At 48.6% G+C, this 24,769-nt stretch overlaps 2 protein-coding genes across 2 annotated transcripts; both read right to left on the bottom strand.

Annotated features, from left to right (window-relative positions):
- Positions 1-1,476: 1,476 nt before the first annotated feature.
- LOC102115251 (killer cell immunoglobulin-like receptor 3DL1) lies at positions 1,477-12,254 on the bottom strand. Its single transcript, XM_045379753.2, is given in 10 exon segments — positions 1,477-2,009; positions 2,011-2,160; positions 2,260-2,312; positions 2,774-2,875; positions 3,795-3,845; positions 5,461-5,754; positions 7,393-7,692; positions 9,135-9,419; positions 10,168-10,203; positions 12,182-12,254. Coding segments are annotated over 10 exon segments (1,428 nt in total). The 5' UTR covers positions 12,216-12,254; the 3' UTR covers positions 1,477-1,886.
- A 1,924-nt stretch (positions 12,255-14,178) lies between these two features.
- Positions 14,179-23,199, bottom strand: KIR2DL4 (killer cell immunoglobulin like receptor, two Ig domains and long cytoplasmic tail 4). The gene is made up of 8 exons (XM_045379754.3): positions 23,118-23,199; positions 22,885-22,920; positions 21,800-22,084; positions 20,612-20,905; positions 17,988-18,038; positions 15,487-15,591; positions 14,962-15,014; positions 14,179-14,862 (listed from the first exon to the last, which is right to left on the bottom strand). The coding sequence occupies exons 1-8, from the start codon at positions 23,149-23,151 to the stop codon at positions 14,593-14,595; spliced, it is 1,128 nt and encodes a 375-aa protein (XP_045235689.3). The 5' UTR covers positions 23,152-23,199; the 3' UTR covers positions 14,179-14,592.
- Positions 23,200-24,769: the final 1,570 nt, after the last annotated feature.

Here is a 24,769-nt window from a genome sequence, read left to right as displayed (position 1 = left end):
CTGTTCTTCATCAGCAAAACCCACAACATGTCAATTCTGGATTTTTGTCATTTTATGTACAATTAGTCTCATGACCTGAGATTCCAGAGTCCCAGCACATGGTTCGCTCTCTGTCTGTCTCTCTGCCTCCCTCATTTTAAATTGTATGGAAATATCCAGTAACATAATGCTATAAAAAATCAAGTGTCCCCCAGCACTTTGGGAAGCCGAGGTGGGTGGATCAACGGAGGTCGGGAGTTCGAGACCTCCCTGGCCAACTTAGAGAAACCATGTCTCTGCTAAACATACAAAAATTAGCCATGCCTGGTGGTGGGCACCTGTCATGCCAGCTACTCAAGAGGCTGAGGCAGGAGAATCGCTTGAACCTGGGAGGCGGAAGTTGCAGTGAGCCGAGATTGTGCCACTGCAGTCCAGCCTGGGTGACAGAGCGAGACTCTGCCTGAAGAAACATAAAAAAAACGTAGCAAATAGCCTATAGTAAGAAACTAGAGGACTCCAGCTACCAAATTGTAAGGGTTTGTATAAGCCTACGGAATGTGCAGCATCCTCAAGAGAGCGAACACAGAGAGCCCCTTATCGGAAACCAGTGTCTAAAATACATCCGTGAACACACAGTCCCGTTAGAACTGACAAAGGCTGCCGTGTGGTTTAAGGAGGAATAGAATGTCTTCTCCATAGATAACATGGGCCCAAGGGTTACGCATAGAAAAAAATAAATCTAAACGTATTCTCACACTATAAACCACTTCTTGTTTTTTATCTTGTTGCTGTAAATTTTTTATGATTTATATTTAAAATTGAGAAATAAAAGTAAGATACAATCGTCCTTCACTACTCATGGGTGATTGGTTTTAGGATCTCCGCTCAGATACCACAGTCTGCAGGGGCTGAAGTCTCTTACATAAATAGGTACAGCGTTTGCATATAACCCATGTTCATCCTCCTGTATACATGAAATCATCTCTAGATTACTTATAATTCCTGACACAGTCTACACACCATTCCATTTGTGTCCATTCAGCGTAGTTTTGCTTTTTGAAACTATGTGGATTTTTTCTCTGAATATTTTTGATTTATAGTTGGCTCAACAAACACCTGTAAACCCCACAGATACGGAGGAGCGACTGTGTATTTATGGTATGAAAGATGATGTGTTGACATGTGTCCCCGTGGAGATGAGACTAACAAGGCCTATGACTCTACAAATGTTTCATCTTGGAATGGCTCTGCCAGCTTTCCAGGTATGCAGAGAGTAAGAATATCACTTGTTCATCTGATTCACGATCCTTGCAACCTCCTATGCGCTGCATCGTTGGATGGAAATTGGAGTTCCAGACAGAAACCAGGCTCCACTCTGCTTCCAGAAGCTCAGAGTCCAGGGATGAGAAACCACTGGAGAACATATGGGGCTATATGGACATAGTAATGATAACACCAGAAACTTTCAGCGAATAAAGAGTCACATTACCTAAAGGATGAGGGTAGAGGTGTTTATTTGAAGAGGAGAGAGCTACGTTGAAATGATAAAAAAATTTATAAGTTTCACTGCTGACAAGGGCTGAAAGATAATCTGAGGGGAGGTGGAACAGCATGAGGGAAGGTGGAACAGCACATGACTAAGTGCCATGTTAAGAAGGAGCCTCTTGTATGTTTGGAATTGTGAGTTCCTCCGTGTGACTGCAGCCTCCAGTAGGACTAGGAAGTAAGTCAGGTAGGTTGGAGAGGTGGGCAGGGGTCAAGTGAAGTGGAGAATTGTGGGCTAAGCAAAGGAGTGTGTTTTCTCTGCAGCAGGCAGTGGGGACCTTAGACATTTGTAAGCGAGAGAGAGGCACGTTCAGATTCGTGGTGTGAGGTAGAGCGATGCCCTAAGATGCAGACTCACACCTTCAGATTCCTGCTGCTGGTACATTGGAGCTGTGAAGCCGGTTTTGAGACAGGGCTGTTGTGTCCCTAGAAGACCCCTTCAAGGCCTGACGGTGGTGCTCATGGATAGAAGACAACTTTCGATCTGGGCTCAGCATTTGGAAGTTCCGTGTACACGCTGGTATCTGTTGGGGATGTCTTGGGCCTCTGAGAAGGGCAAGTGATTTTTCCCTGTGTGAGAACGCAGTGATCCAACTGTGCGTATGTCACTTCCTGAGGGTCTTGTTCATCAGGGTCCTGGAGAGAGGGAAATGTTGAGTGAGGGAGGGGCTCACATTCTTCAGGACTATTAGGGAATAAGATTCGATCCACGAGGCTGGGGCGAGGAGGACCTACCTCCCTGTTCACTGTTCTGTCCCCCGCAGGCTCTTGGTCCATTACAGCAGCATCTGTAGGAGACAAAAGTCATCAAAACAGCTGGGAGGGCACGTCTGGGTCCTCATTTCATGTGCAGAGCCCAACACACAGGGGAGGCCGTAGGTGCCTGAGGTCCCTCAGCTGCCAACAGCCAGACTCAGACATTCTGTCTCTCTGAGTTCAAGATCCCTTCCCATGAACGGCTCTCAACTGGCATCCCATTGATTCTGCCTCCCACTTTCTGCCTGTCATGGAACCTTCTCCTGGATGTCAGTGGCTCCAGGGACATGAGGATACAGTTGAGAATCAGGCAATGGTCTGGGAGCTGAAGGCAGGGACAGGGTGTCTGGTGCTCTCTCTAGAAAGCTCTGCCTCTGTGGCTCCTGCCTTGGGCCAGAGACCATCCTGCCGGTGAGAAATACACACCCGCGTGCTCCCATCCCGCTTCCCCCCACGGCCCTGAGGTCTGTGGCCTCTGCTTCGTGAGACTTACTCTTTTTGTTGGAGCACCAGCGATGCAGGAGAAAGAAGAAGATGGTGAAGAGGATCATGACCACTGAGGTCCCAATCAGAACATGCAGGTGTCCGGGGTTACCTGGAGAAAGAAGAGACTCCAATAAGAAGTTAATCATAGCAGTTCCTTGTTATGGATTGTCTCTCGTTTCTTGATTGACAGGTAACCATGTGGAATGTCTCCTTAGGACAAGCGGCCCGATGTCGGGAGACCCAACTTTCTCCTGCTGTGTTTTGAGGAAGGAGGAAGGGGACCAGGAGCCAAGGAACGTGGGAGCCTCTAGAAACTGGGACATGTGAAAAGCAGATTCTCGCTTGGAACCTTCGGATGGAAGGCAGCCTTGCTGTCACCTTGATTTTAGCCCAGTGAGGTGCATTTCATCCTTTGAGCTACAGCACTGTAAGATAATTAAAAAGCCGTTTTGTTTTCATCCACCAATTTTGTGGAAATTTGTTATGGCAACAATAGGAAAGGATTCTGACTGCCCAGCCTGAGCATGGGGCTGTGGCTGAATGAGTCCGTGAGTCGAAGTGTGCGTGCATGAGCTCTGTTCTCTGTTACTCGAGGCTCTTGCTCTGCTGAGTCAGCCAGGGTTGCCTCATGACCAACAGGAGCTCATTCCTTGGCAAGTGGAACTTCTCTAAAACACATCACCCTCATTAGATGTTCCCTTCCCTTCCCTCTTTCAAGCCCCCAGGAATTTATCCTCCAGTTAGGAATGCAGGGAGAACACTGCATTTTTCCTGAGAAGGATGTCAGATTTGCAATCATTCTTTCAGCTTGTAGGAGGTCTCAGCTACCGAAAATTAGAGATTAAGAGACTTCACTGAGCCCTGTGCTGGGCCAAGATCCCTTTTGCTGTTGGAGTGTCTGGAGTTCAGAGAGATGGTGGAAGACAGGCCCACAGTCAGAGCCGGGAGGTGCTGAGCCAAGGCTTGAATCCAAGGCTTCCACCTCCCCAGGTTTCCAAAAGCAGAGATAAGAGGGATTCTTTACTCACTGGTTTTGGAGCTTGGTTCAGTGGGTGAAGGCCAACTACGTGAAGGGTCTCCTAGAATAGAGACAGGAGAGAGGTGAGGAAATGAGGGTGCTTGTCCTCTACTCAAGGGAAATCTTTGTGATTGGTTCACGGCCAACACTGTGTTATCCAACAATGGGCTCTGGGAGTCCTGGGATCCTCTTCTCCATAATTTTTGTATGTGTTACCCATTGTCTCGAGACTTTAAGATATAGAGAGAAAACAGGAATATCACATTACCTGACTTAAATATGTTACAGAGCTGTAGTAAACAAAACAGCATGACATTGGCATAAAGAAAAGTGCATAGAACAACGGAGTAAAATGAAGAACACAGATATAATCTATGCGTCTACATTCAACGGCTTTTCTTTTTTTTGAGATGGAATCTTGCTCTGTCACCCAAGCTGGAGTGTAGAGGTGCAATCTCGGCTCACAGCAACCTCTGTCTCCTGAATTCAAGCAATTCTCTTGCTTCAGACTCTCGAGTAGTGGTATGACAGGTGCTGACCACCATGCTCAGCTAATTTTTGTACTTTTAGTGTAGACAGGGTTTTACTGTGTTGGCCAGGCAGGCCTCGAACTCCTGGTCTCAGGTGATCCACCCACCTTGGCCTCTGAAAGTGCTGGGATTGCAGGTGTGAGCCACCATGCCCAGCCAATCCAATGCATTTTGACAAAAGTGTCAAGAACCTACAATCAGGAAAGGACAGTCTTTTCAATAAACGATGCGGGGAAGACGGGTTATCTGCATGCAGGGAATGAAACTGCACCTGTACCTCTCACCATTCAGGAACGTCAAATCCAAATGGATTAAATACATGAGTCTAAATCCTAAACCTATGAAACACATAGAAGAAAATATTGGGGAAATGCTTCAGAACATTTGTCTGAGAAAAGGCATTTTGTTTAAAACCTCAGAAACACAAGTAATCAAAGCAAAAAATGGACCATAGGGATTACATCAAACTAAGCAGCTTCTGCACTGCAAAACAAGCAACCAACAAAGTGAAGAGACAACCCACAGAATGGGACCAAATATTTGCAGACTATGCATCTGAGATGGGATTTATAACTGGAAATATAAGAAGCTCACATAACTCAATAAAACAAATAATTTAATTAAAAATGAGCAAAAGACTTGAACACACATTTCTCCACAAACAAAACATATAAATGGCCATTATTGAACTTGAACACACATTTCTCCACAAACAAAACATATAAATGGCCATCATGTGTATGAAAGTGTTCAGTATCACTCATCATCAGAGAAATACAAATGAAAAATCACAATGAATTTTCATCTCACCCCATTAAAATGGCTTTTATCAATATGACAAGCAAAACAAATGCTGAGGGAACCTCTGATCTCCCCAAACTGAGCCCAGTCTCCCTCCTCTGGGTCTGTCCTGACCAGTTTCTCCATCTGCCTGGGTGCCTGGAGCCCTGACCGAGGACCACCACGCAGGCCATGCAGGAGAGTTTGGAGGTGCCCTCTCTGCCATCCTGCCTCCTGATCCCACCCTCACACCAAGGCTTGGTCTTCTCTCTGAACCTGTCCATGCTTCTCTCCATCATCAGCAGCAAGTTCCTCAGCTATGGCTCTGGGATCATAAGACATGGGACAGGCATGGGCTTTCCTCACCTGTGACAGAAACGGGCAGTGGGTCACTCGGGTGTGACCACTTGTAGGGTGTGGTACGGAAAGAACCGAAGCATCTGTAGGTTCCTCCATGGGTGGCAGGGCCCAGAGGGAAGTCGCCCTGGAATGTTCCGTTGACGCTTCGCACTGCAGAGAGACTAAGTTCACGGGCCTCCCCCTCCCTGGATAGATGGTACATGTCAAAGGAGCACCGGGAGCTGCAGGACAAGGTCACGTTCTCTCCTGCCTGAACCGTGGGGCCTGGCTGGGCTGAGAGAGAAGGTTTCTCATATTTACCTGGAAGGAGAAGAGGCAGTTTCTTCATGGAGGTTCTTCCTTGTCACAGCTCCCCTCACATCTGAGCTGAGAACTCACTCTTCTGCTCTATGCTAATGCTCTCTCTGTCTCTCACCCTCCACCCCGTCTCTCTTCATGTCTGTTTCCTCCTTCCACCTTCTCTGTCTCTCTAGGTCTCTGACCTCACTTCCCCAGCCCGTGGTGTGTTTTCCCTTTTTGTATTGTTTTCTTCTCTATGATCCTCCTTGGATTGTTGACTTGATCTTCCTTTTTCTTTAATTCTTAGTTTCTCACTTTCTGTTTTGTTCATAACCTTCTGAACATTTCTATCCATTATCTATCTATCTATCTATCTATCTATCTATCTATCTATCTATCTATCTATCTGCTACCTGTCAATCTATCAATTATCTATCTGTAATCTATATCTATGTATCATTTATCTCTCTATCAATTGTCTGTCTCTCTATCTATCCACCATCTTATATCTATATCTATGTAACATCTGTCTATTCCCTCTCTATCTGTCTGCCTCTCTGTCTCTATGTATCATCTACGTATCTATGTACCTATCTATGTGTCTATCTATCTCTCTATCTATCTATCGATCTATGTATCTATCATCATCATCATCTCCATGTATCATCTATCAATTGCCATCTATGTATCTATAACCCATCCATTATCTATGATCTACCTATTTATCATCTATCTATATCTATCTATCTATCTATCCATCTACCATCTGTCTCTCTCCATCTCCTTGTCTTTCTCTGCCTCTCAGTCTCTCTAGTTCTATTTGGAATCTCTGCAATCCATCCCCATATCTTTATCTTTCTCTGTCTTTGTGCCCCCCGCCTTCAGGGTTCTGATTTTGGAGATTTTCTCTCCTCCCTTCCATCATTCTCTCCACTCCTCTGCCCTATTTTCTGTCTCTTTATGTGTCTGTGTGTCTCTCAATCTCCTTCCTCTAGCTCATTCTCTGTGTGTTTATGTCTTTGCTTTTTGATGTTCCTGATTTCTCCCTGTGTCTCTCAGTAATCCTATCATATGTAGGATTATGTGGAATATGAGCCTCAGAATCCAGTGCGGGGACCCCAAGTACACACAGCATACAGGGGTTGGTGTTCTGGGGCCACGATATCCTGGGACGATGACTCTCCACTGCACGGAAGGCAGAGGTGTCAGAACAAACACGGCATCTGTAGGTGCCACAAGGTCTGAGGCCACAGGGGCTGACTCAGGACAGAAATATGGGTGTCCTTGGGTTCTCCTGGTAGAAACGCTTTGTGGAGGTAAAACAGAAATGAAATTTCTAACCTGTGCCAGGTATCTGAGCAAAGTGAGCACGGAAGGACGCCTCTCTCTGGGACATGTCTGTGTGTCTGGGTGTCCCCTTTAACTCTTTCTCTCTTTTCTACCTCCCTGTATGGCCCCTGTGTCTGTCCTCTGTTATGACACCTGGTCTGTACTTGTGTCTCCTGTTTCTCTGTCTCTGTTGGTACAGACCTCCCCAAGTGAGTCTCTCTCCATAAGAATCCCACACTCATCTTCCTCATGACCACCTGGGGCTTCCAGGTCCTAGATCATTCACTCTGTGTCCCAGTGACAATAAGAAGAATGTCCTGACACTCTCACCTGTGATCACGATGTCCAGGGGGTCACTGGGAGCTGACAACACATAGGGGGAGTGAGTAAAAGAACCGTAGCATCTGAAGGTCCCTGCAAGGGTATACATCATGGAATTGATGGAATAGTTGGCCTGGGAACCCCCACCATGGAGCTCTCCAACAAGGTGCAAGGGCTCCTCAAGGGTCACCTCACGGTGCAGAAAGAAGTGCTCAAACACGGTATCTGATGAACATTGTAGGGTGACCGTCTCTCCTGATTTCACCAGGGGACCTGGGAGGGCCAGGAGGGAAGGCTTTTTGTGGACTCCTAGAAAGAGAGGTTGTGAGTTTAGAAGGCGTCTCCCTTTGTCATCATATCCATGGCACCTGGAACGAGTGAGGGTTCCCCTCCCGGCTGTCTGTCTCTTTCCTCCCTCTCTGTGTCTCCCTGTCTTTTATCCCCTGGTGCAGGTCCCTCCATCTGTGTCCCTCCCTCTTCTCTGTCCGTCTGTCTCTAGTAGCCTCGGACGCCCTTCCCACTGGACTCAGCCTCATCTCTTAGGCTGCTGTATCTGTTTCCCACTCATCTCTTTCCTCCTGTCTGTGTGGGGCTGGAAGAGGAACCATGGCAGGCTGCATGTCCAGGCTCTTAACAGCCTGGTTCAATCTCTTTTGGACAAACTGGAGTCCCTGGCAGGAGGAATGAACTGATCAGTAAGGCAGGCACCAGTGTCCACACCCCCTGTTCCTGGTGGGGATTGGGAGCCTCTCCTGCCATGCCTGTGCCTTCTTCATGGCCTCAGCTTCCACAGGGTGGCTCCTGGTGCTGGTTCGAGGAGCATCGACCCCTCCCTATGTGGATGGAGCCTGTTGGTGGCATCAGCGTCCTGCCCTTCCTGATCTTGGGGTTTCCAACCTTCTCCTTGTTTGGTTTCTTTAATTAATTGATTAATTAATTGATTTTTGAGGCAGAGTGTCACTTTTTCACCCAGGCTGGAGTGTAGTGGTGTGGTCTTGGCTCACTGCAACTTCTGCCTCCTGGATTCAAGCGATTGAATTCAGTCATTGGTTTACTCGCGCCCACCACCATGCCCGGCTATCGTTGTTTGGTTTCCTAACTCGTCCTTGACCATGTTCCTGTGTTGGTTTCCTGTTACTGCTGCAGAAAATTATCCCAAACATGGCAGCAGGAGAGAACACACTGACCCTTCCACTTCTGGAGACAGAAATTGGATCCAGTTCTCCCTGGGCTAAAATCAAGTCATCTACACAACTGCGTTCCCTCTGGAGACTCAGCAGAGCGGTTCTCTTGACTTCTCCAGCCCGTAGAGGCCACCTGCCATTGTGACTCGTGGCCTTCCTCCACCTTCAAAGCCCACAGTGGCTGATGGAGTCTCCCACGACGCTGCTCTAATCCCCACTCTCCTTTTCTTCCTCCTGTCACGAGGACCCTTGTGATTCCACTGAGCCCAGTGGGACAGTCCAGGCCGTCTCCCCATCTCAAGGTCAACTCATCAACAACCTGAGCTCCGTCTTCCCCTTCAGTCCCCTGCCCTATAACATAAATAGTCACACGCTCCAGGGATTAGAATGTAGCCATATTGGGGACAGTTATTCTTCCCATCACAGCACCCATTTCCCTGTATTCAATTCCCCTGTACCCCAAAGACAGTCATGTCCTGGGTGATGGGACCCTGACGGACACCCCCAGTAGAAGCTCTGGGATTCAGGAGGTGGGACAAGGAGAAGCCCAGACAGGAGTCCTCTGACCTGTGACCCTGATCGCCAGGGGGTTGCTGGGAGTCGACCACTCAGTGGGGGAGTGTGGGTATGAACCCCGACATCTGTAGGTCCCTGCGTGTGCCGGGGTCACAGGGCCCATGAGGAAGCTCTCCTGGAATATTCTGCTGTGGAAGATGGGAATGTGGCTTCTGTCGTCTTTGTACAGAGTGAAGTTGTTAAACCCACCACGATAGTGACACCGAAGAGTCACGTGTCCTCCCTGAGGCACCACAGGGCTGGGCCAGGCAGACAGGAAGGTCTTGTCCTGACCACCTGGGGGAAAAGGAGGGGCCGCTTTAGAGAGGAGGATGTGGAGCCGCCCCTCCCTCCGTGTGCTCAGAAGATTGTTCCCCTTTCCATGTTTCTAAGGCTCCTACCACACCTGGGTGTCCAGGGCTACAGGAAGAACCTATCCAGCATGGACATGCCGTCTCCCTACAAGAAAAGTGTCAGCTGAGAACTTTGAGCAAGTGCTGAATAAGCGACTCTTACTAGATTTTAATACTGCGAGATCACTCACATAAAACAACACAAAGTAGACACGGCATGTAGGGCGTGTCCTTTGTGAATGGAATATCAGCCAGTGCATGAACCGAACCCCCATCAGAAGATTTGGAATGTCAGGGTCATGGCTGTGGTTTCCCCACCTCTTCTGGTAGAAGGACAGCAGCCACACTGCAGCCTTGACCGTCATGGAAACACTGGAGGGTGTGAGTTACACCTTTGTCCTCAGAGGACCTGCTGTTCCTAGCACTGCTTCCCTCCCTTCCTCAGTCGCTGACACCACTTCCTCCCTGCACACCTCAGCTTGGAGCACCCCAAGCTCACCCCGGTCTTCACAGAGCTTGACTCAGCCAAGGGTAAGAAAGGCCAGAGAGGACGAGGTCAGAAGTGTGAGCCGAGCACCCCAGGGTCCCCCCTTCTTAGTTTATGAGAGACTCTCCGACAGGACTTCCCTCTTGTTTCAGGAAAATCCTCTTAGGTGGGGAGATGACACCCTAAGGTTTGGGGAAGGACTCACCCGTGTATGGACAGGCCGTCTGGACCAAGAAGAACCCTGGAAAGAAAGATCATGGTCGATGATCCATCTGCAGGCAAACCAGGGCCTCCTGTGCTGCCCCATGGGACTATGTGTCTGGGTAGCCAGGCCCTTGCTGGGCTGAAGGTAAACTCACCCTGGCTGCCTACCTGCCCCCGCAGCAGGGATCTCAGCTGCCCAGAGACCCAGACTCCTGATCCAGATCTCCACCCCAGGGGTAGATCTACACAACAGGCCCATATGTCCACTCCATGCTGATATCTCTACTCCAGACCCAGATCTCCAACCCAGGCCCATATCTCCACCCCAGGCCCATCCCTCCATGCCAGGCCCAGATCTCCACTCCAGGCCCAGATCTCCACTCCAGGCCCAGATCTCCACCCCAGGCCCAGATCTCCACTCCAGGCCCAGATCTCCACTCCAGGCCCATATCTCCACTCCAGGCCCAGATCTCCACTCCAGGCCCATATCTCTACCCCAGGCCCATATCTCCACACCAGGCCCATATCTCCACTCCAGAACCAGATCTCCACCCCAGGCCCATATCTCCACCCCAGGCCCAGATCTCCACTCCAGGCCCTGATCTCCACTCCAGGTCCATATCTCCACTCCAGGCCCATATCTCCACTCCAGGCCCGTATCTCCACTCCAGGCCCATCCCTCCATGCCAGGCCCATGTCGCCTTTCCAGACCCAAATCTCCACTCCAGGCCCATATCTCTACCCCAGGCCCATATCTCCACTCCAGGCCCATATCTCCACTCCAGACCTGTATCTCCACTCCAGACCTGTATCCCAACTCCAGGTCTATATCTCCACTCCAGGCCCATATCTGCACTCCAGGCCCATATGTCCACTCCAGGCCCATCCCTCCATGCCAGGCCCATGTCTCCATTCCAGACCCAAATCTCCACTCCAGACCCAAATCTCCACTCCAGACCCAGATCTCCACCCCAGGCCCATATCTCTACTCCAGGCCAAAATTTCCACTCCAGACCCAGATCTCCACCCCAGGCCCATCCCTCCATGCCAGGCCCATGTCTGTATCCCAGGCCCATATCTCCACCCCTGGCCCAGATTTCCACTCCAGGCCCATATCTCTACCCCAGGCCCATATCACCACTCCGGGCCCATATCTCCGCTCCAGGCCCAGATCTCCACTCCAGGCCCATATCATCACTCTGGGCCCATACCTCCACTCCAGGCCTAGATCTCCACTCCAGGCCCATCTGTCCATGCCAGGCCCATATCTCCACACTAGGCCCAGATCTCCACTCCAGACCTGTATCTCCACTCCAGGCCCATATCTCCACTCCAGGCCTGTATCTCCACTCCAGGCCCAGATCTCCACTGAAGGCCCATATCTCCTCTCCAGGCCCGTATCTCCACTACAGGCCCAGATCTCCCCTCCAGGACCATATCTCCACTCCAGGCCCAGATCTCCCCTCCAGGCCCATATCTCCACTCCAGGCCCAGATCTCCATTCCAGGCCCATATCTCTAATCCAGGCCCATATCTCCAATCCAGGCCCAGATCTCCCCTCCAGGACCATATCTCCACTCCAGGCCCAGATCTCCCCTCCAGGCCCATATCTTCACTCCAGACCTGTATCTCCACTCCAGGCCCGTATCTCCACTCCAGGCTCAGATCTCCACTCCAGGCCCAGATCTCCCCTCCAGGCCCATATCTCCACTCCAGGCCCAGATCTCCCCTCCAGGCCCATATCTCCACTCCAGGCCCAGATATCCACTCCAGGCCCAGATCTCCACTCCAGGCCCATATCTGTACCCCAGGCCCATATCTCCACTCCAGGCCCATATCTCCACTCCAGACCTGTATCTCCACTCCAGACCTGTATCCCCACTCCAGGTCCATAACTCCACTCCAGGCCCATATCTCCACTCCAGGCCCATATCTCCACTCCAGGATCATATCTCCACCCCAGGCCCAGATCACCACCCCAGTGCTTCCTCCGCCGATTCCCTTCCAGGACTCACCAACACACGCCACGCTGAGGACTATGAGCGACATGGTGCTGCCGGTGCAGACAGGCGGCCGCGCCCCAGCTCCGCTCAGCAGCGCACAGGATGTTATCTGGCGCCCTGCCCATGCAGTTGACGTGCTGACCACATCATGGGAGGTGACGTACGCAGGCTCTTCCTACCTTGCATGAGGCCCAGCGGGTGCTCACTCAAGAGTGGAAAATGGCTTCCTGGAAATTGTTCTCACTAGAACTGACACCTTGTGTCCTTCACTATGACCAGCTCAGAACACGTCTCAGATCCAACCTCCCGGACACGAGGTGACTGAAATCTGTGCTGACGTGAAAGACTTTTTATGTATTTTTATTGTTTTTATCTGTGTTTCAAACTCTTCTTCGTGTGTAATATGCAAAATATCTAATAGGTATTATGAACGTTGTCAGAGCAATTGTGACGAATAAACCATTAGGATGTTTCATGCTTGTATTTCTAGTATGACAGCAGAACCAGTTTAAATGATTTAAATACCCAGGGAAGGATTATGCAATTGTTTACAATCTTAGAACTGTTCTTTATCAGCAAAACCCACAACATGTCAATTCTGGATTTTTGTCATTTTATCTACAATTTGTCTCATGACCCAAGAGTCCAGAGCCCCAACTCATGGTTTGCTCTCTCTCTGTCTCTCTGCCTCCCTCATTTTAAATTGTATAGAAATATCCAGTAACATAATGCTATAGAAAATCAAGTGTCCCCCAGGACTTTGGGAAGCCGAAGTTTGCGGATCAACGGAGGTCGGGAGTTCGAGACCTCCCTGGCCAACTTAGTGAAGCCATGTCTCTGCTAAAAATACAAAAATTAGCTGTGCCTGGTGGTGAGCTAATGTTAGCTACTCAAGAGGCTGAGGCAGGAGAATCTCTTGAAGCTGGGAAGTGGAAGTTGCAGTGAGCTGAGATCGTGCCACTGCAGTCCAGCCTGGGCGACAGAGTGAGACTCTGCCTCAAGAAATATTTTAAAAAGCCTATCAAATAGCCTATAATAAAAAAGTAGAGGACTCCAGCTACCAAATTTTAAGGGGTTGTGTAAGCCTACATAATGTGCAGCATCCTCAAGAGAGTGAACACAGAGAAAAACAGTGTCTAAAATACATCCGTGTACACACAGCCCCGTTAGAGTTGACAAAGGCTGCCGTGTGGTTTAAGGAGGAATAGAATGTCTTCTCAATAGATAACATGGGCCTGAGGGTTACGCATAGAAAAAAATAAATCTACACGTATTCTCACACTATAAAACACTTCTTGTTTTTTATCTTGGTATTGTAAATTTTTTATGATTTATATTTAAAATTGAGAAATAAAAGTTAGATACAGTCGTCCTTCACTATTCGTGGGTGATTGGTTTCAGGATCTCCGCTCAGATACCACAATCTGCAGATGCTCAAGCCTCTTACATAAAATGGCACAGGGTTTGCATATAATCCATGCTCATCCTCCTGTGTACATGAAATCATCTGTAGATTACTTATAATTCCTGACACAGCCTACATACCGTTTCATTTGTGTCCATTCAACATAGTTTTGCTTTTTGAAACTTTGTGGATTTTTTCTCTGAATATTTTTGATTTATAGTTGGCTCAATAAACACCTGTAAACCCCACAGGTCTGGAGGAGCGACTGTGTATTGATAGTATGAAGATGATGTGTGGACACGTGTCCCCGTGGAGATGAGACCAACAAGGCCTATGACTCTACAGATGTTTCATCTTGGAATGGCTCTGCCAGCTTTCCAGGTGTGCAGAGAGTAAGAATATCACTTGTTCATCTGATTCGTGATCCTTGAAACCGCCTACGTGCTGTATCGTTGGATGGAAATTGGAGTCCCAGAGACAAATCAGGCTCCACCTCTTCCAGAAGCTCAGATTCCAGGGGCGAGAACCCAGTGGAGAACATATGGGGTTATATGAACATAGTAATGATAACACCAGAAAATTTAGGCAAAAAAAGACTCACCTATAGAATGAGGACAGTCACGTTTATTTGAAGACGAGAGAGCTACATAGAAATCACAACAAATTTTTATAAGGTTTACTGATGAGAGAAGACTGAAAAATCGTCTGAGGGGAGGTGGAACAGCATGAGGGAAGGTGGAACAGCACGTGTCTAAGTGCCATGTTAAGACGGAGCCTCTTGTATGTTTGGAATTGTGAGCTCCTCAGTGTGACTGCAGCCTCAAGTAGGACTAGGAAGCAAGTCAGTTAGTTTGGAGAGGTGGGCAGGGGTCAAGTGAAGTGGAGAATTGTGAGCTAAGCAAAGGAGTGCATTTTCTCTCCAGCAGGCAGTGGGAACCGCAGACGTTGGTAAGCAAGAGAGAGCCAGCAGATTTGTGGTGTGAGGAAGAGCAATGCTCTAAGATGCAGAGTCGAGACTTCAGATTCCAGCTGCTGGTACATTGGAGCTGTGAAGCCGGTTTTGAGACAGGGCTGTTGTCTCCCTAGAAGACCCCTTCCAGGCCTGTCTGTGGTGCTCGTGGGCAGGAGACAACGATCTGGGCTCAGCATTTGGAAGTTCCGTGTACACGCTGGTATCTGTTGGGGGTGTCTTGGGCCTCTGAGAAGGGCGAGTGATTTTTCCCTGTGTGAAAACGCAGTGATCCAACTGTGCGTATGTCACCTCCTGAGGGTCTTGTTCTTCAGAGTCCTGGAGAGAGGGAAATGTTGAGTGAGGGAGGGGCTCACATTCTTCAGGACTAGTAGGGAATAAGACTATATCCATGAGGCTGGGGAGAGGAGGACCTACCTCCCTGTTCACTGTTCTGTCCCCCGCAGGCTCTGGGTCCATTACAGCAGCATCTGTAGGAGACGGAAGTCATCAAAAGAGCTGGGAGGGCACTTCTGGGTCCTCATTTCATGAGCAGAGCCCAACACACAGCGGGAGGTCGTAGGTGCCTGAGGTCCCTCAGCTGCCAACAGCCAGACTCAGACATTCTATCTCTCTGAGCTGAAGGACCCATCCCATAAAGAGCTGTCAGTTCCCATCCCAGTGATTCTGCCTCCCACTTTCTGCCTGTCATGGAACCTTCTCCTGGATGTCAGTGGCTGCAGGGACATGAGGATACAGTTCAGAATCTGGCAATGGTCTGTGAGCTGAAGGCAGGGGCAGGGTGTCTGATGCTCTCTCTAGAACGCTCTGCCTCTGTGGCTCCTGCCTTGGGCCAGAGGCCATCCTGCTGGTGAGAAACACACACCTACGTGCTCCCATCCCTCCTCATCCTTCCTCCCTACATGGCCCTGAGGTCTCTGGCCTCTGGTTTTTGAGACTTACTCTTTTTGTCGGAGCACCAGCAACGAAGGAGAAAGAAGAGGAGGATGGTGAGGAAGATGGTGGCCACCGAGTACCTAATCACAGCAGGCACGTGTCTGACGATACCTGGAGGAAGATAGGAATCCAATGAGAAGCTCACCATAGCAGTTCCTCTTTGTGGATTGTCTCTCATTTCTTGGTTGCCAGGCAACCCCATAAAACATCTCTTTAGGACAAGCACCCACGTGGTGGGAGACCCAGCTTTCTCCTGCTTTCTCAGTTATAGTTTTCGTAATAACTACAGAATGTGCTGATGAGACACCTGCTATCATATGGATATTTGACCCCCCCAATCTTCACTCTGAAATTTAACCCTGAGTGTGGGTGGTGGTGCCTATGGGGACGTGTTTGGGTCATGGGGGTGGATCCATCATAAATAGATTAATGTTCCCCCACACGACAGGGTTAGCAATTCTCCCTTTATTAGTACTCTAGAGACTTGGTTCTTAAAAAGAGGTTGGAAGCTCCATCACACCCCCTTTCTCCCTGTCTTGCCGTGTGATCTCGGTGGTCTCTGCACATGCAAGCCCCCTTCTCTTCTACCAGAGTAGGAGCAGCCTGAGGCCGCAGCCAGAAATAGATGCTGGTGTCCTGCCTCTAGTACACCTTGCAGAACCGTGAGCCAACCAAATCTGTTTTCTTTAGAAGTTACCCAGGCTCAAGTGTTGTTTTATAGCCACAAAAAGGGACTAAGACAGCAACATCCTGAGATCAGGAGAAACGTCCCAGAACAGCTGGGCTGTCTTCCTGTTCTTCCTAGAGGAGGACGTCATGCAGTGCTTTAGCTCAGTGCTTCCTGTGGCTCCAGGGTACAAAACCCAGGCTGGGCTGCTTTCTGGGTTCCCCCAGCTGCAGTGCAAATGGGGTGACTCCATATGTCCCGAGCAGCTTTTCTGAGCCTTGGGGGACTGGCTCACATTGAAATATAGGCTTCTGTTGTCAGTTGCTGCTTATGTGTTAGTAATGAACCCACCTTATGTAATGTATTCTCTGTGTGTTCTGTCTCCCTGGAGTGACAGTGAGTGACAGAAACTGGCAGAGCCCCAGGTGCAGTACAGGAGGTGTTTAGAGTCTTCTCTGGGAAGACTGGACTGGGATTGATACACAGTGAATGTGCTTTACAATTTCTACGGCCACATCCCTCTTGACTCAAACACATTACATTCGACAAGAAAAGGCATAACGTGAAATCAAGATCAAAAAAGTGAAGTAGAACTGTCATATATCCAACAGCCAGGAAATAATGATGAAGCTCGTGAAGAACGTGCTCCTTTTTGTGATCTCGGGAGTCCTATATTAGGCTGCTGTTCTACCTGAGAGTCCGGAGGAAGGACAACCCCCTCCATCATCTATTGCTTCGGTACAACCTGTCCTTCTGTGAATTCGTATAAAAGGTGACCAGGAGATGGTGCTGGCGCTGGTCTCTGAGTCCAAGATCTGAACTCCAAAGAATATTAGTTTTTACCTTCCCACCGTCTATCTGTGTCTCTTAATGTGATAGGAAGTAGAGGTGAGGTGGGGGATTTGGGTGAGGGGGCAAGTTTTATGCCATGAACAGAGATTCCAATAGAATCCCAAGGGCTTTAAAAGATGAGGAATAAGGCAGAGCAACATTCAGAGAAAGAGGTGTGGTGAGGAAGAAGGATCTGACTGATGTCATGTGAGAGATGTGACCAGCCTTTGTGGGCTTTGAGGAAGGAAGATGGGGACCAGAAGCCAAGGAATGTGGGAGCCTCTAGGAGCTTGGAAAAGTGAGGAAGCAGATTCTTGCCTGGAACCTTCAGAGGGAAGTCAGCCTTGACGTCACCTTGATTTTAGCCCAGTGAGATGACGCATTTCATAATTCTGAGCTACAGCACCGTGAGATATTTTTAAAAAATGTGGCTTCCATCCACGAAGCCTGTGGAAATTTGTTATGGCAACATAGGAAAAGGGTCCACACTGCACAGCCTGAGCATGGAGAAGTGGCTGAGCCAGTAAGTGGAAGTGTCATGTGCGTGGATGAACTCCGTTCTCTCTTACTGCAAGGCTCTTGCTCTGCTAAGTCAACCAAGATTGGATCATGACAGACAGGAGCTCATTCCTTGGCAAGTAGAACTTCTCTACAAACACCCCACCCTCAACAATGTTCCCCTTCCTTCCCCCTCTCAAGCCCCCAGGCATTTGTCCTTTGGTTAGGAATGCAGGCAGAACAAACACCACATTTATCCCGAGAACAACGTCTGATTTGCACTCAACCTTCTACCCTGAGGTCTCAGCAGCAGAAAATCAGAGGTTAAGAGATTTCACTGAGCCCTGTGCTGGGCTCAGATCCCTTTCGTTGTTGGAGTGTCTGGGGTTCAGAGACAGCGGAAGACAGGCCCACAATCACAGAGCTGGGAGGTGCTGAGCCAACGCTTGAATCCAAGGCTTCGACCTCCCCGGGTTTTCAAAAGCAGAGGTAAGAGGGATCCTTCACTTACCAGTTTTGAAGCTTGGTTCAGTGGGTGAAGGCCAACTACTTGAAGGGTTTCCTAGAACATGGGACAGGAGAGAGGTGTGGAAATAAGGATGCCTGTGTTCTACTCAAAGGACATCTTTGAGGTTGGTTCCTGGCCAACATTCTGTTATCTAATATTGGGCCCTGGGAGTCCTGGCATCCCCTTCTCCATAATCATTGTACGTGATGCCCACTATCTTGAGACTTTAAGGTATAAGGAGAAAACAGGAGTATCACACTACCTGATTTAAAAATATGTTACAGAGCTGTAGTAAACAAAACAGTATGACACTGGCATAAAGAAAAGCACATAAAACAATGGAGCAGAATGAAGAACACAGATGTAATCCACCTATTTACATCCAATGGACTTTGAGAAAGGTTCCAAGAATCTACAATCTGGAAAGGACAGTGGTTTCAATAAATGATGCAGGGAAAACTGGATAGCTACATGCAGAGGGATGAAAATGCACCTCTACCTCTCACCATATACAAAAATCAAATGAAAATGGGTTAACAACTTAAGGCCTGAACCCATTAAACATCTAAAAGGAAACACTGGGGAAATGCTCCAGGACATTTGTCTGAGGGAAGACATTTTGTTTAAACCTCAAAAACACAAGTAATCAGAACACAAAAACATAGACCATTGGGATTATATCAAACTAAGCAGCTTCTGCACTGCAAAGGAACCAACCAACAAAGTGAAGAAGAGACAACCCATGGAATGGGAGCAAATATTTGCAAACTATGCATCTGAGAGTGGATTAAGAACTAGAATATAAAAGAAGCTCAAACACCTCAATAAAATTACTAATTTAATTATAAAATTAGTCAAAGACCTGAACAGACATTTCTCAATGAACAAAACATACAAATGAACATTGCGTATATGAAAAGTGCTCAGTATCACTAATCATCAGAGAAATGCAAATGAAATCACAATGAGCTATCATCGCACCCCATTACAATGGCTTTTATCTCAAAGACAGACAAAACAAATGCTGACAAGGTGGTGGAGAAACGAGAACCCTGATACTCTGTTGACAGGAATATAAATTAGTACAACTTTCACAGAGGAGAAGAATATGGAAGTTCCTCAAAAAATAAAAAGAGGCTGGGTGCTGCAGCTCACCCTTGTAATCCCAGCACCTTGGGAGGCTGAAGTGGGTGGATCACTGGATGCCAAGAGTTTGAGACCAGCCTGGCCAACATGGTGAAAACCCGTATCTACTAAAAATACAAAAATTAGGCGGGTGTGGTGGCAGGTGCCAGTAATCCAACTACTCAGGAGGCTGAGGCAGGAGAATCACTTGAATCCTGGAGGTAGAGGTTGCAGTGAGCCCAGATGGTGCCATTACACCCCAGCCTGGGCAACAAGAGTGAAACTTCTTGTCAAAAAAACAAAAAGCATAAACCAAAACCTAAAAAGAGAACTTCCAGAGGATCTAGCAATTCCACTAGTGGGTGTAAATGCAAAGGAAAGGACTTCATGTATCAAAGTGACATCTGCACTCCCATGACTGTTCTAGCACCATTCACAGTAGCCAAGATGTGGAGTCAACCTACCTGCCCATCAGTGGGTGAATGGATAGAGAGAATGTAGTACATCCACACGGTGGAGACTACTCATCCATAGAGACAATAACATACTGACATTTGCAGCCACATGGGTGGAACTGGAGGTCATTACAAGGATTGCCATTTCTCACTAACCTGCAGGATGTAAAAGGTGAAGCTCATGAAGGTAGAGAGTAGAATGGTGGATGCCAGAGGTTAGGAAGGAAAGGATGGAGGGTAACAAAAAAAAGAATATAAATTTATTTATTTATCTATTTAGACACAGAGTCTCTGTGTGTCACCAGGTTGCAGTGCAGTGGCATGATCTCGGCTCACTGCAACCTCTGCCTCCTGGGCTTAAGCAGTTCTCCTGCCTCAGCCTCCCAAGTAGCTGGGATTACAGGCATGTGGTACTATGCCTGGTTAATTTTTTTTCATCTTTTTAGTAAAGATGGGTTTCCCCCATGTTGGCCAGGCTGGTCTCCAGCCCCTGATTTTGAATGATCTACCTACCTTGGCCTCTCAAATTGCTGAGATTACAGGTGTGAGCCACTGCATCCGGCCTGTATAGGTATTTATGACCCCTAGATTTTACACTTAAAAATGGTAACGTTGGTAAATTATACAGGTATATTTAACCTCAATCAGCATTTTTTCAAATGAAAAGAAAAGGGTGTAAGGGTTGCTGGTGATGACATCTCTCTGTGGGTGAGAGGCCGGGATGGGCTTCTGGGAAATGGGTAAGGTTGAGGGGCTGAGGGAACCTCTGATCTCCCCAAACTGAGCCCAATCTCCCTTCCTCTGGGTCTGTCCTGACCAGTTTCTCCATCTGCCTGGGTGCCTGGAGCCCTGACCACAGGCCTCCATGCAGGCAGTGCGGGAGGGTTTGATGTGCTGTGTCTGCCCTCCTGTGCCCTGACCCCAACCTCACACCGAGGCTTCATCTTCTCTCTGAACCTGTCCATCCCTCTCTCCATCATCAGCAGGAAGCTCCCCAGCTATGGCTCTGGGATCATAAGACATGGGACAGACATGGGGTTTCCTCACCTGTGACAGAAACGGGCAGTGGGTCACTCGGGTCTGACCACTCGTAGGGAGAGTCACGGAGAGAGCCGAAGCATCTGTAGTTCCCTCCGTGGGTGGCAGGGCCCAGAGGGAAGTCGGCCTGGAATGTTCCATTGACGCTCGGCACTGCAGGGAGCCTAAGTTCATGGGCCTCCCCCTCCCTGGATAGATGGTACATGTCAAAGGAGCGCCGGGAACTGCAGGACAAGGTCATGTTCTCTCCTGTGGGAACCGTGGGGCCCGGCTGGGCTGAGAGAGAAGGTTTCTCATATAGACCTGGAAGGAGAAGAGGCAGTTTCCTCAGGGAGGTTCTTCCTTGTCACAGCTCCCCTCACACCTGAGAACTCACTCCCCTGCTCTATGACCTAATGCTCTCTCTCTCTCACCCTCCACCCCCGACTCTCCCTGTCGTTCCCTCCCTATGTGGCTCCAGCCTGGTGGTGGCATCAGCAGTGCACCTTTGCTGATCTCAGGGTAGCCAACCCTCTTGTTTGGTTTTTAAACTTGTCCTTGACCTGGGTTCCTGTGTTGGTTTCCTGTTGCTGCTGTAGAAAATTATTGCAAACATGGCGGCAGGAGAGAACACACTGACCCTTCCACTTCTGGAGAACAGAAATTGGATCCAGTCCTCCCTGGGCTAAAATCAAGGCATCTACAGGGCTGTGTTCCCTCTGGAGACTCAGGGGAGAATCAGTTCCCTTGACTTCTCCAGCCCCTATAGGCCTCCTGCCTTTGTGACTCGTGACCTTCCTCCACCTTCAAAGCCCACAGTGGCTGATGGAGTCTCCCATGATGCTGCTGTAATCCCCACTCCCCTCTTCCTCCTCCTGTCATGAGGACCCTTGTGATTCCACTGAGCCCAGCGGGACAGTCCAGGCCGTCTCCCCATCTCAAGGTCAACTCATCAACAACCTGAGCTCCATCTTCCCCTTCAGTCCCCTGCCCTATAACATAAAGAGTCACAGGGTCCACGGATTACAATGTGGCCATCAATGGGGACAGTTATTCTTCCCACCATTCTTCCTCCCAGCACCCATTCCCCTGTATTAAATCCCCTTTACCCCAAATACAGTCAGGGCCTGGATGATGGGACCCTGACGGACACCCCCAGCAGAAGCTCTGGGATTCAGGAGGTGGGACAAGGAGAAGCCCAGACAGGAGCCCTCTGACCTGTGACCATGATCACCAGGGGGTTGCTGGGTGCCGACCACTCAGTGGGGGAGTGCGGATGAAAAACTCGACATCTGTAGGTCCCTGCATGTGCTGCAGTCACAGGGCTAATGAGGAAACTGTTCCAGAATATTCTTTTGTAGAGCTCAGGGACAGGCACCCCGTCTTCCTTGTACAGCGTGAAGATGTTAAACCCAGGACGATAGTGACACCAAAGAGTCACGTGTCCTCCCTGAGGCACCACAGCGCTGGGCCAGGCAGAGCAGAAGGGCTTGTCCTGACCACCTGGGGGAGAAGGAGGTGCCGCCTTAGAGAAGAGGATGTGGAGTCACCCCTCCCTCCATGTGCTCAGAATATTCTTCCCCTTTCCGTGTTTCTAAGGCTCCTACCACACCTGGGTGTCCAGGGCTACAGGAAGAACTTATCCAGCATGGACATGGTGTCTCCCTACAACAAAAGTATGGGCTGAAAACTCTGAGCAGGTGCTGAGTATGGAACTCTTACTAGATTTTAATACTGCAAGATTGGTTACACCAAACAACACAAAGTAGACACGCGGCGGAGGGTACGACCTTTGTGGATGGAATATCAGCTAATGCCTGAACCATAATAAACAACTGAGCCCCATCAGAGGGATTGGAATGTCAGGGTCATGACTGTGGTTCCCCCACCTCTTCTGGTAGAATGACAGCAGCCACACTGCAGCCCCGACCATCATGGAAACACTGGAGGGAGTGATTTACCCTCTTGTCCTCAGAGGACCTGCTGTTCCTAGCACTGCTTCCCTTCCCTCCTCTGCCAGTGACACCATATCCCATCCCCCGACACCCCAGCTTTGAGCGCCCAAGTCTCCACCTGGGCCACACAGAGCTAGACTCAGCCACGGGGAAGAACGGCTGGGGAGGGATAAGACAGAACTCAGGGCCGAGCATCCCAGGGTCTCCTCTTCCTAGTTCACGAGAGATTTCCCCACAGGCTTTCCCACGGTCAGTCCATCAGCCGCCCTCTGTGCTGCCTGCCTCCCTTCTCAGGAAAATTCACTTGTATTGGTGGGGATGGCAACCCATCATTTGGGAAGGACTCACCCACGTGTGCCCGCACCCTCTGGTCCAAGAAGAACCCTGCAAAGAAAGATCATGATGAACTATTCATGTCTGCAGCAACCTGCCCTTTCCTCCCAGCCATTGGGCGCCTCGCTGGGCTGAACGTTCACTCAGCCTCACCACCCGCTTGCTCCAGAACACGGCTCCCTGTTGGGAGACCCCGAATCTGCAGGCCCGTAGTGTAACCCTGGTGCTCCTTCCCTTCCAGGACTCACCAAGACAGGCCAGGATGACGACCGTGGGCGACATGGACTTGGTGCAGCTTCTGCTGCCAGGATGCAGTGACTCTGCTCGACTGACCGGTGCAGAGGATGTGGTGAGGAGCCTGGATCATGAAGTTGACACATCGACCACAACATGTGAAGGGGACACAGGTAGGCTTCTTCTACCTCATATGAGGTTCTAGTGGAAGTCCGGTCAAGGGAGGAATGTGGCTTTCTGAAAACTGCAGACTAGACTTGTCACTTCCCGTCATGCATGACGGCCAGACTCAAAGCACATCTCAGACCCACTTACCCCAGCCCGGGACGATTGAACTGTGCACTCACATGAAGGACTTTCGTTGTAATCTTTTTCTGTTTGTTTGTTTTTCTCTGCGATTGAAACTCTCCTTCGTGTGCAATATGCAAAATACCTAATAGGTCTTATTATCATTATTGAGCAATTGTATTAAATAAATCATCATAATTTCCCATGCTGGTATTTCTACTATTAAACCAGAAACAGGTAAAATGATTTAAATCTCAGTAGAAAGACTGTGCAGTTATTTAGCATCATAGATTTCCATCTCATTAGCAAAAACACAACATGTTGATTGAGGATCTTGTCGTTTTATCTAGAGTTTGTCTTATGACCCAAGACTTTAAACTCACGGTTTCCTGTCTCTCTTTCTCTCTCTCTTTGGCTTTGCGCTTTTCTGCTCTCTATATTGCTTGTGTGTCTTTCTCTCTCTGACTCGAAGAAAAAATACCAGAATGATAACATCCTCCAACTTGATACCGGAACACTGCAGTAACTGAAGGTTCAAATCTACTCATTTACTGTGCTGTCATTCTTACAAATATCTCTTACTTACAGCTGCCTTTCTGGACTTTGTGAGAACTTTTTCACTGTGTATTTTAAATTTGTAAAACTCCAACTTTTTAAAAAATGATGGGCCTCTCTGTTTTGCCCAGGGTGGCCTTTACTCATTTTGTAAGGCTGACATCACCCTAATACTAACGACAGAAAAGAACATTAAAAAAAGAAAACTACAGGCCAATATTCCTGATGAACGCAGGTGCAAAAATCCGCAGAAAATACGAACAAACTGAATCCCGCAGCACATCAGAAAGCTAATCCACCATGATCAAGTCGACTTGATTCTTAGGATGCAAGGTTGGTTGAACATACACAAATCAATACATGTGACTCATCACCTAAACAAAACTAAAGACAAAAACCACATGATCTTCTCAATACATGTAGGGCATGCTTTTTACTCAGCATTTCTTCGTGTTAAAAGCCGTGAACAAGCTAAGCATTGAAGAAACATACCTCAATATAATATGTGCCACCTATGACGAACCCACAACCAACATCACACGGAATGAGTAAAAGCTGGAAGGAGTTCCTTTTATAAGTGAAACAAGACAAGAATGCCCACTCTCACCATCCTATTCAACATAGTACCTGAAGTCCTAGACAGAGCAATGAGGAAAAAGAAAGAATAATAAGGCATCCAAGTTAGACGACAGTAGTAGAGAGAGGTAGTCAACTTATCTCTGTTTGAAGATGATATAATTTCTATACCTGGAAACCCCATAGTCTTTGCCCAAAGGCTCCTGCATCTGAGAAACAAACTTCAGCACACTTTAAGGGTAGAAAG

Source organism: Macaca fascicularis, chromosome 19 (assembly GCF_037993035.2).
Source record: "Macaca fascicularis isolate 582-1 chromosome 19, T2T-MFA8v1.1".
Taxonomy (NCBI): domain Eukaryota; kingdom Metazoa; phylum Chordata; class Mammalia; order Primates; family Cercopithecidae; genus Macaca; species Macaca fascicularis.
This window is presented reverse-complemented; position numbering and strand designations above follow the sequence as displayed.